Source organism: Leptodactylus fuscus, chromosome 2 (assembly GCF_031893055.1).
Source record: "Leptodactylus fuscus isolate aLepFus1 chromosome 2, aLepFus1.hap2, whole genome shotgun sequence".
NCBI lineage: Eukaryota > Metazoa > Chordata > Amphibia > Anura > Leptodactylidae > Leptodactylus > Leptodactylus fuscus.
The window spans coordinates 252,814,913-252,827,379 of NC_134266.1; the positions used below are offsets into that span (position 1 = coordinate 252,814,913).

The window sequence follows — 12,467 nt, forward strand, 5'->3', positions numbered from 1 at the left end:
CTATGGGCAGGGGGGGGAACAGCTGCAACTGGCAGCAGATGGACCCCGCAGATCTTCCACCCACTCCTGGCCTCACACTCTCACTGGAATAGGGCTGGAAAGATGCCCCAGACTACAGGCTACTTACACAAACACACAGGCGGGAGACTGGGACTGGTTCACACTCTGCTGGGGAGTCAGGCGTTCCAGGCAGCACGTTTCATCGCTACTCATAGCCCTTTTTCCCACTGAGTAGGGGACTGATCGGGAATAGACGTTCCTAGGATGCCAGCTGACCACCACTCATTCATCCCATACAGTTTGCATTAGTTACCAGCACATCTCTTGTTTAGGCAGTGCAGTGTCAACAAACTCCTGTGGTGGCGCTGTAGGCAAGTTGAAGACTTTCTGCTAGATTACAGCTGTTCAGCGAGGGTCCAAATAGTGGGGCATCCTATGATCAACTTGTCATTTGTGGACCCTTCCAATGTAAGAGGCAATATCCAAAGGACACATCCTTAGGAAAGGTCATTACAGTGAGAATAGAGGGGGTCTGACACCTGGCACCCTCGCTGATCAGTTTCTGCATTGTATACAGATCTTGAATGGAAGCTGAGCTGCAATAATATGGCATGTGTTCCCAAGGATTACCATTTTATAGGGTAATTTCATTCAATAAAAAATGGTAGTCACTAGAGATGAGCGAGTAGTGAAATATTCGAGATTCGATATTCGTTTCGCGTAGAGCCTCAATATTTGACTACTCGATCGAATATCGAATCCCATTATAGTCTATGGAAAAAAATGCTCATTTCAGGGGAAACCACTATTCGACTAAAGGAGAGTCACCAAATCCACGAGTAGGAGGAGCGCTGTGCAGTTAAAGTGCACGGACCCCATAGACTATAACGGGTCCGCGTGCTTGCAGCACACCTCCCACACGAATGATTTCTTTGAGGACAGGGTACAATTACATTTTTGCCGGAATTCAGACCCAAAGTCCCTTCATTGGCAAATCTAAATCAGTTTATATCTTTGCCAGTCTTGTTGCCTGTTCTCTCCTCACCTGAGGAGGTAAGTCTTGATTCATTTGATGTGGGTAGGTGCTTGCGCACCTACCTAGTATGCACGGAAGCTTTCAGGAGATCTGACAATCTCCTGATTAATTTAGCAGGGTAATCGAGGGGCCTGAAGGCTTCTAAATCTTCGATTTTGTGATGGGTCAGAGAGGCCATCAGGTTGGCTCTCTCATCCTAAGGTCTTTCTCCTCCAGGTTATCTAAGAGCTCACTCCACGAGGGCTGTCGCAACTACATGGGCGGAGAAGAAGGCAGTACCTCTGGAACAGATTTGCTCGGCAGCTTCATGGTCATCTCATAACACCTTCGTGAAGCACTATAGGCTGAGCTCACGTGCTTCGGACACGACGGCCTTTGGCTGTTCTGTCCTGAGCTCTGTAAGTTAAGTTGAGGAAACCCTCCCTAAGGGGATTACTTGACATCTCCCCACATTGTGCTGCTGTAGGACGACAAGGAATGGTGGTTTATGTAGATAATCTGTTTTCCTTTCTCTATTATTCATCTTATACTCTTGTATTAACATGTGAGAGGGAGGTCTCTGTGTCCTCTTGTAGGGCCTAGTCATGCATATTTAAATTAATTGCTGATTAAAATATTCCATCTGTCCTACCAGCACGCAGGGGCAGAAATACACCACATTGTGCTGCTGTTAGGACTAAGGGAAAACAGTTTATCTACATAAACCACCATTATTTCATATACTGGTTATGAACAGGAACTCCCAGCCAGCGCCGCACGTCCCATGAGGCCCTGGGGAGGGCGGCATTTTTGCTGACCTAAGCCAGTCCAAGACAAGCTGTCCTGGACTGGCTTAGGCTCACCGTCACTGAGCGGTGGATTGGGGAAGCCGCTGGAGCAGTGCTGCTCCAGCGGCCACCTCTCACGCTCAGGCAGAGAGCAGGTCCTCTCCCTGCCTGCTAAAGACGCTCACTCCGCTCAGCCCCGCCCCCTCCGCTCAGCCCCGCCCCATCTGTGCGGCCTCACCCCTTTCCTCTCTGCCCCATCCCCTCCTCCGGGGGGAGGGGGGGCGGCTTTCTTACGTCTGCCTCAGGCGGCAGAAACCCATGGTTCACCCCTGCTCCCAGCTATGTTTTAAAGAGAGGAGTGAAAAGAATTATCTGAAGAGTTGTCCAAGAGCGAAGGAGCACTTGTGGAGGGTGACGGAAATCCCTGGAATCAGCAGGTAGAAAACAATAAGTAATGCCCTCACCCTCCATGGCCGGTAGGCTCGCTCACCACACAAGACTCCAGTGCTGAACAAAAAGTATGTTCAAGACAAGGGAGGATATAGTCTGGTTATTTGAAACCAAAACTGAACTCTGGATGCCATTATACACGGAGTTTAGAGGTCAAAAGGCACGGCCTGTCATCCCAAAAAACACCAGGCCAACAGTGCCGTTTGGAGGTGGAAACATCATGGCGTGGGGCAGTTCTTCAGCACATGGCATCGGCAAACGTCATGTGACTGAAGGATGAATGGACAAATGTACTGAAACATTTTTGATAAAAATCTGCAGCAACTACCAGGATGATGAAGATGAAAGGAGGGCGGACATTTCAGCAAGACGATGATCCCAAACACACAGCCAAGGAGGAAAGGAGATAAAGCTGCTGGAACGGCCGTGCCAATCACCTGACATAAATCCAATGGAAGGAGACAACCAAATCTTCAGGATAAGAAGAACGGGACAAAATCACACCTGAACAACGCAAGACACTTCCCCACACAGGAGACGTCTTGAGGCTTCAACACCAACAAAGACTTCTGTACGTTTCAGTAATACTTCTCCCTGTTATTTCTCATTATTTCACATCATTCATGGACATCTTTGATTTATTTCTTTGCCTGCGTGGATTAGACGGGTTGTTACCAACATCTGGTGAGAATTTCATGTCAGTAGCACCGAAGCAGCAAGTGTTCAATTTCTCTGCAGCGCCTCCACAGGGAAAATGAAGCATTACATGTTGCCAACTGAAAAGCATGAAGATATGGAGTCCTCCAGCAAGAAACCCCCTTTATAGTCACTCTTCACTGCAGTTAATGGACAGGAGTCCTATACACAGCGGTCTGCTGTCTGTTTTAACAAATTACAATCATCTGGATTTCTAATACGTCCAAGATAACAAAAAATTCTATTCGCTTTAATAAACACGAATCGTGAGGCCGGGTGGTCGTGGTTTATAACCGTGATGTGAATAGAAATAAGCAGGTGTATAATGTCAGGATTTGGCTGTTTACACGACATGACCACATTTTATATTAGGGGAGGGGGTGTCCACTTTCCATATACTGCCGGCACTCGCAGAGTTTCCATTACATTTACAAGCATATGTAAAGCATTACCAAGCTGTAAACTGAAAACAGCGCGTGGTAAATTAATAGAAAGTTCTGGGTGTAATCCTCAGCCATGGAAAAGGTAAAAAATAACCCAATAAATTCCAGCCGGTAACTAATCATTTCCTGTACATAACGTTTCACAAGTAGGGTTTAACATTTATGGTGCACGTGGGGAGATGGATAGGATCCATTCAGGGGTACTTAAGATATAAGGCAACGCTTTGGGTGTCTTCTCGGAGGTTTTAGCTCTCCAAGTGGACTTTTCCCAGTAACTTTTATTCAGACTTCATTCCTGAATAGGACGGTAGAAATGAACCAGGACTGGTCAGTATAGACAGGAGATCACTTCTGAGTAGGGTTGAGCCGGTCTTGACTTTTCAGGATCGATTTTAAAATCCGACTTCCGATCATTTTTCATTCGAACCCGATCTCGATCCCAATGCAAGTCAATATGATTTTCTTATTAATCGGAGATCGGATTTTAAAAGCAATCCTATTCACTATACAGCATGGAATCTAACAAGTGAACGCTTTAATTGTTAGAATCCACGCTGTGTAGTGAATCACTAAGTAGCCAGAGGATTTTTTCTTTTTAATCCTCTGGCTACTTAGTCCCCCCTGGTGTCCACTTACCTGCAGAGATGGCTGCTCCGGTGTTCTTCTTTGCCTCACTGCCGCTCCACGCTGCTCTTCTCGCCTCGCTGCCCCCTGCCTCCCAGATTAGGAGAGAGTGGGCGGGTACTGAGTGGGGAGACGTCACATCTCACCGCCCTGTACCCGCCCACACTCTCCTAAGCCACAAGCCCCGCCTTTCTAGCTCTTTAAACATTAACCTGGGAGGCGGGGGCAGCGAGACGAGAAGAGCAGCGTGGAGCGGCAGCGAGGCGAAGAAGAAGGAGAACACCAGGCACCGGACCAGCCATCTCTGGAGGTAAGTAGCTACTAGAGATGTTAGTTTAGTCTCCCATTAGAATGAATGGAGGCAGCCGGCACGCAGGGGTTAAGGCTGTGTGCCGGCTGCTTCCATTCATTCCTATGGAACCGCAGCGGAGCCTTCACATTGAGTATACACTCCACTCCGAATGAGCGGAGCGTATACTCAGTGTGAAGGCTAAGCAAAGCATTGTGGGAAATAGTACTGATCTCGATCCCACCTAAAAAGATCGTGTTCGGAATTCTGATCGCGAAATTTTCTCGATCGCCGATCGGAATCCGATCTTTTCAGAACACGATCGCTCAACCCTACCTCTGAGGTCAAATGAAGAAGTTCACCCACCAAGTCTAACCTTCACTCTCTACCTACGTTTTTTAGGAAGGTCTCTCCTATACCCTTCCCGCAACAACCTGCCTGAGAACCTGTATAAAGAACGACCCAATCGATCTATAAGGACTAGAAATTCTTTATCCAGATTCCCAAGTGCAGCAAAACACAACACTGCCTAAATAAAAGAAGACATTATGGGGACAGGTGAGACTTTGGCGCATGCCGGTATACATATCATTGGTTTCCCATATAGTATATAACAACGATTTGGAGTCGGAGACAATTTTGGGTGGAGTCAGAAAGAAAATAAAAAAATAATTTGAAATGAGATGATACAATTATGAATATTGTATATTAATTACAAGTATAATTTGTTAGATTTTTTATCTTCATAGGAATCACTGGCTTTTTAATGCAATAGAAGATCTTTATTGTTTCTTACTGCCCCTGGCTGTAATCTATAAAGGAGTCAGAGTCAGGCTGTGCAAAGGTGGTTTGGCCTACCGACTCCACAGACCTGTTATATAATATATACACATACATACATTGCTTGGCCATAAATATATACACAGTCCTGTCACATTACTGTGACCACCTGTCAAAATCCAGAATAACCCCCTTTGGCAGAGCGGACCGCTGCGAGACGTGCAGGAAGAGAGGGGATGTTGTGATGATGACACTGGGATGTTGAGCCATGCCGACTCCAGTGCCGTGGCCAGCTGCGCTAGGTTATGTGGTTGAGCATCCATTGGATCGTGGTGGTCCCACAGATTCTCAATTGGGTTCAAGTCCAAGGAATTTGCTGGCCAAGGGAGTACGGTAAACTCATCCTGGTGCTCCTCCAACCACGCACATACAATGTGAGCTTTATAACACATCGCATTGTCCTGCTGGTAGATGCCACCATCATCCTGAGGAATAAACAATTCACATGTAGGGGTGAACATGGTCCGCAAGGATAGATGCATACTTGTTGATCCATCGTGCCTCCCACAATGATGAGTGCACCCAGATGGCTGATGACACGTGCCTTCTGCCATTGGTTATTTAACGTTGACGTCAAAAGTAGGCGGTGGTGACATTAATATGACTGGACGGTGTAGATACCTGGCCATTACACGGTATTAGGTTGTTGGACATCTAGGTACCCTTTACTCGCTATAACTAACTGCATTCTTCTGTGAAGACTTAGAATAGTAAGGCCCGACACTGATGTTGGATGAGAAGACATGGCTCACAAACACCTCTACAATTTATCCCAAAGATTTTGGATAGGGTTGAAGTTAGAGCTTTGGGCAGGCCACTCGAGTTCCTCCATATGAAACTCATTAAAAGTTGGACATCATTGTCCTTATGAAGGTAACCCTGCTTGGTAGAGCTGAATGAGTTTGGACACTGCCCGGTAACGTTCCCCATAGTTGGAGAAGACCTTGGTGGACTGACCTAGTCCGGTAACCTGATAATACAACAGTAGTCCTGGTATCATACACTGCTGACCTTGTACTTGAGGACCAGCAGATGATGTATCGTTGACCAAAAGCCGAGTCCGTTACTTCTCACCCTGCCAGGCATCACAAAATGGTGTTTAGTTTCCGCCTTCAGACCATGTAGCAGTATGTGCACCTCAGCCTCACAGACACTTCCATAAATCATTACATCATACATGAGGTGATGGAAATCTCAGCATTGCCATGAAAAGTGGACAGCTTACAAGTAGCTTACTGTCTCCTCTATGGAGGGACTACGGAAAGTGTTAGTGTTTCACACTTGTATACATGCACTGTGTATGGTCTTACTTTGTACATTATATGAACCCCTCACCCAACCCAAAAATGAATGTGTTTACCATAATGAGATGTTACTCCCTCCATGACCTAATCCTTTATACCATGAAATCATCAGCAGTCCTTACTCCATAGAAATATACTTTATGTATAAAACCTGTTCTGTAGATACAATGCGTCTATAGTCTTAGTCCACAATTACACACACGACACATAAATAACACAATGGAAATGGTTATAGTCTGTTATTCGGGGAGAAGGTCGTCCCCCAATTCTTCATCTGCAAATTCTTCCTCTTCCACTCTCTTCTTAGCTGCAGTTTTCGGTCTTTCCATCTGTGGACCAAGAGGGTCTACGTAGGAGACATCTGCATGACAAAGCATGAAAGATCACCGTCAGGGGCAGAGCTTTAGGAGGGGTGGGGGAAGAAGTCACACCTGGGCTCTGGGTCCCATAACCCTCCGTCACATAAGAAGACATCAGAACTATATATGTGGCTGTTTACGTGAAAAGGGCCCAGATCGTCGATACTAATTATAGAGAAAATAGTCCAAAACATATTTGGGTAAAAAAATCACAATTTTGTTTTATGCAAAAATTTTATTTAAAAATATGTCAAGTTTACAAATTTGTTGAGACTTTTAAGAATTTGTACACTGTTACACCATAACCGTTACAATGATACCAAGAACTCCATATCGACGTGTGGGCCCTTTTCACATAAACAGCCACATATGGTAGGTGGGGGGCCCTGTTACAGATTCTGCACTAGGACCCAGGAGCTTCACGTTACACCTGTGATTATTGTCTACTAAAATACAGGCTCAGAGGGGTTAAATGCTGCATTGGAAGAATCTATGAGGTTAGAAAAATTTAAAAAACGCAATTTTTAAAGTGATTCTACCATTAAAAATCTATTTTTTCTCGTTAAGACGTCGGAATAGCCTTAAGAAAGGCTATTCGTCTCCTACCTTTAAAAGTCGTCTCTGGACCGTCGTTCGATAGGAATACCGTTTTTTACCGGTATGCAAATTAGTTCTCTCACAGCACTGGGGACAGGCCCAAGCGCTCAAACAGCACTGGGGGCGTCCCCAATGCTGCCAGAGAACTCTCTCCAGCGACGCCTCTATCTTCAACAGCAACCACCTCTTCTGTCGATTTCTCAGTCTCAGTCACACTCAGTCGCCTGCACAGTCGGCTCTGCCATCGAGACGCAAGTAGAGCCAAGTGCGAATGCCGGCCGGCGGCCATTTTTTGGAGGCCGCTCTTGCGCGCATGCGCAGTAGGCTCCTGTAGTTCTACAGAGAGCTACAGGAGCGTACTGCGCATGCGTCGGAGTGTGACCCCCCAGCCGGAAGAAGATGACAGAAAAGGCGGTTGCTGTTGAAGATAGAGACGGCACTGGAGAGTTCTCTCGCAGCATTGGAGTCGCCCCCAGTGCTGTTTGAGCACAGGGGCCCGCCCCCAGTGCTGCGAGAGAACTCATTTGCATCCCAGTAAAAAACGGTATTTTTACCGAACGGCAGGCCGGAGACGACGTCTAAAGGTAAGAGACGAATAGCCTTTCTTAAGTCTATTCCGACATCAACAAGAAAAAAATGATTTTTAATGGTAGAATCCCTTTAAAATCTTGCAGGTTTCACACTGGCCAATGAGCCTAATAGTAGACTGACACTTCCTGTCCTGTAGAGATGACTTCATCACCATCTTCTTATTATAATCACAGACAATATTACAATGACAGATAACGCTGGATCACACCATTCCCTGTCGCTGATGTCCAATGACCCCTGCACAGGTCACAGAGCATGCCCACAACACTCAGAGAAGTCAATGGAATCACCTCCTGTCTATTGTATCCTATGGTCCATGTGACTGCTGTGAAGCTTCTCCCCTAGAGTTATTAAGAGCAGCTCAGACAAAATGTTTGCCCCCATAAACATGATCATTGGGGCCGCATGCACATGAATGAATTTCCCATGTGTCTACTGTAAGACCTCATGAATCCTTTATGGCTGGAAATGTCTCACCGATTTCTTGGTTGGGACTGGTATCATAAGGATCATTAGCTGTAGGGAGTGATCTTAGTTTCGCGCTAAGACGTTCTCCTTTAGCGCTGGTGCTGCTGCTCTGCCCGCTGTCTGGAATAACAGAAAACAGACCAAGCATGAGTATGGATGGCGCCGGATCTAACACCGCATGGACCTGGAGTTTCCATATAATCCACATGTCAGGGCGGGCTTCTTTCTAGGATTTCTACAGGTCCACAGAAGTCACACCAGCAGACAAAAGCAGAAAATTATGTTTCATTGTTTTACAGAAATATTGGCATTTTTCTGTTTTGATATGGTGGACATTTTTGCATAAGAAACAACAAGAAGTACATCCATATTGGCGGTGATCTTTCAATACTCTTCCTTGCAAGTAACAGCAATGGCTGTAGCTTTGGTTGTCTTATAGTGACATAGGATCACAACCCCAAACGACACGGTCCGATTAGTAGGTCCCAGTATTGGACACATGGCCCGCAGTGACAACACCCCAGATACACTATACATGTATAGAATACATGGAGCCAAAATCACCAGGGGCTTAACTATCCCTACTCCGGTCCACAACTGCATCCGCTTAGGGCTCCAGGGGGCGCCGCATATTACATCTAGGACATCGAGTCAGGATGTAATATGCAGGGCCACATAAAGGCCTAAGCGGAGGCGGCCATGGACAGGAGCAGGGATAGTAATCCAGTAGGTAGCAGCCTAGAGCACTATATTTTGAGAGGGCCCTTCCTGTAATGTAGATAGTTAGAGATGAGCAAACAGTGAAATATTCGAGATTCAATATTTGTTTCGAGTAGAGCCTCAATATTCGAATACTCGAGTGAATATCGAATACCATTATAGTCTATGGGAAAAAATGCTCGTTTCAGGAGAAACCACTATTCGACTAAAGGAGAGTCACCAAGTTCACGAGTAGCAGGAGGAGAGGGTTTAAGGAGGAGTGCTGTGCAGTTAAAGCGCATGGACCCCATTATAGTCTATGGGGTCCATGCGCTTTAACTGCACAGCGCTTGCAGTTGCACTGATAAAAAGTAAGCTCCCTTGTAACAGCAAGCTGCCAGCTCTCCCGACTAGCAATGACGAGCCTTCTGCAGAACCAGTGTTGATTTGCCGCAGGCTCGTCCTTGCTAGTCGGGAGAGCTGGCAGCTTGCTGTTACGAGGGAGCTTACTTTTTCTCATAGGAATGAATTGACTAGCGTTGATTGGCCAGTGTATAGCATTTGGCCAATCAACGCTGGTTCTGCCAGAGGTTCGTCTGTGAGGAGGCGGAGTCTGAGATCGGACCACAATGGAGACTGCTGTGGTCTGATCTTAGACTCCGCCTCTTCACAGATGAGCCTCCGGCAGAATCAGCGTTGATTCGCCGAATGCTGCACACTGGCCAATCAACGCTGGTCAATGCATTCCAATGAGAAAAAGTAAGCTACCTCGTAACAGCAAGCTGCCAGCTCTCTCGACTAGCAAAGACGAGCCTGCTGCAGAACCAATGTTGATTTGCCGAATGCTATACAGTGTATAGCATTCGGCCAATCAAAGCTGGCTCTGAATCGAATATTTACTGCGAATAGGAGTAGTATTCGATCGAGTACAAGTATTTCGAATACTGTAGAATTCTATCGAATACTACTTGTTCATCTCTATAGATGGTATAATGTAAGGGGCAGGCCAGTAAAGGAAGAAATATACCGTATAAAAGGCCAATAAAAAAAAAGCAATAAACCGTATGTGTGCGTGAGATCAGTACAGTGCACGTTATAATGTGTGGGGGCTATGGCGGCCGGTCAAAAGCTTTCTATGGGGCCCCAACTTTCCTCATTACACCCCTGAAAATCACTGAGGAGAACCTCATGTACACTCCAATACCATCCATATGGTTTCATTTACAGTTTCCGTCACGCCGTCCTAAACGCAACTGGCATGACTGGCAATGAACAGAAGACGGTCATTCAATATGAAAACATCTGGAGGAGTTTTAAGGTAGTGAAGAGGGTGAGGATCGGAAGCCGCCCATTCCCAGTCACTTTACATTACTGAACATTGAATAAGATTCTCCTGTCAGGTCTCAGGCGAGGTGATTCACTACAGATCTAGTGGGTTCCTCTCGCCATATCAACCATATAGGAGAGCGTATATCCACGTGCACTGATAAGCCATGGCATTGTGTTGTGTAGCCATTACTGTAGATTACTACATATGTTGCTGAGGATTGTCCGCTGTCAGTGATAGTCACTCCCCAGCATTTTGGGTGATCCCTTGGGCACAGCGTTATATAACGTACAGCATTGAGAGTCATTAGGCATTACATACTGGACAGGTCACCCATACATGACTAGTGGGGGTCTGGCATCCAGGACTCCAGGAGATCCGCTGTTAGACAAGGCTGGTCAGTGAGTGTTCCACTGCTGGGACCCCCACAGATTTGGTATGGTGGGGTATTTTGCACACCAGGATTGGATGAAGCCCGTCATTTGCAGAGACTGCCACATTACTACATTAGTACAACAAAGACCTCAATTCAGATTGATAGGACTTTTTTCTTTTATAAGCACTTGCCCTGTGGGCCTGGAGCGGAGCTGTACAGAGTTAAATGTGTATGAACACGGCCCTGAACTCCGAGGACGTAATTGCTTTCACGTGCTGCTTATTGGGTGAACATATCAGCAATTTCATAAGTACGTTCTCTGTCTTGTACACCATATTCTTGGACATGACCCTAGCTGCAGGCGGTCTAATTTCTAGGTAAATGTTTTTATACGTGCTGCTGTTTTTGGATTTCCCCACCCACCACACCTTACCCATCCCCTCCCCCCATAACCAGCTTATGTATAAACAATACGCACACTTTAACAAGCAATGCGAATTGGTCCAGCTCTGTAAGCCATTACCATCCATGCATTTTAGTGGTTGTGGAAATACAAGTCCCAGCAGACCCACAACCTGACATCAAGCAGAGCGGCTGCTGCGGACCTTTATGCACTGGCAGCTGTAGATACACCCCCTTGTGGCTGGAAAGTAATATAGCGTACACTGGCCAGGTTATAAATGGCATACTGAATGTAAGCCGTAGATATAAGCACAGTGCGTAGCACAGATGCACCCCAGAAGTTTTTACTACATGGTACCTCGGGGGCCCTGCTTGTGCTTATCTCTACAACTGGGCCGCGTTGTCCAGGATTTGGAACAAACTCAAGAGTGGCCAGGGTTAGTGTAAAACAACAAAATCTCTCTCACCAGTCCCAGTCACCTTTCCATCCCCACGCTGGCACTCGCCACACCAAAAGCGAAGAGGCTCACGTGACCGCTGAGACCAAGCCGTGGCCAAAGGAAAGGAACCGGTGATTTATGTCAGTAACGTCACCAGTTCCTCTCCAGCGAGTCTCAGCAGGGGGATGGTGCGAAGCTCTAATGTATAGGTATAACTAACAAAACATAAGACCCCTTAGTTTAACCTGTAAATGTGAAATATAAGGTGATCAAGTCACAGGCCAAAAGCTTGCAGCTGCACTACTGACACCTTCTCGATGCTGGAGGAAAACACAGGCGCAGCAGGACCGGACTGCAATGGGAGACTAATATAAAAAAAGATAGTTTATCCTGGACAACCCCTTTAACATCCAACCAGTGACTGCAGGCCCATGGAGAACAGTATCAGTATAATACAAACACTTACCGCTGCTTGCACTGCCCTCTCTGCCCTCCCTCCGACTGCGGGCACTGCCATCCCTGCCAGATTTCACGCGCTGCAAAGGAAATAAGAAGAGGTTGGTAAGACCAAGGTGAAGGCAATGTGGATGTAAGACCTGCCGCTCCGGGCTATGTATTCCTTCCAGACATGGCACTCATTTCCCAGGCACTATGACATGGGCATCTTATGTGTACGCCAGCTTTAGGGGGCATTCAGATGGTCAGGTAGGGTGTAGAAGAAAATGGCAGTGGAAAAAACGGCATGCGGTTTTGATGCAG

General features: G+C 46.5%; 1 protein-coding gene across 1 annotated transcript in view; it reads right to left on the reverse strand.

Annotated features, from left to right (window-relative positions):
- Positions 1–6,454: 6,454 nt before the first annotated feature.
- Positions 6,455–12,467, reverse strand: part of IFT88 (intraflagellar transport 88) — a 61,562-nt gene continuing 55,549 nt past the window's right edge. Inside the window, exons 24-26 of the mRNA XM_075266061.1 lie at positions 12,175–12,244; positions 8,474–8,584; positions 6,455–6,810 (exon numbers count right to left, since the gene is read on the reverse strand). Coding sequence (XP_075122162.1) covers positions 6,689–6,810; positions 8,474–8,584; positions 12,175–12,244 — 303 coding nt within the window. The 3' untranslated portion in view covers positions 6,455–6,688. The remainder of the gene's footprint in view (positions 6,811–8,473; positions 8,585–12,174; positions 12,245–12,467) is intronic.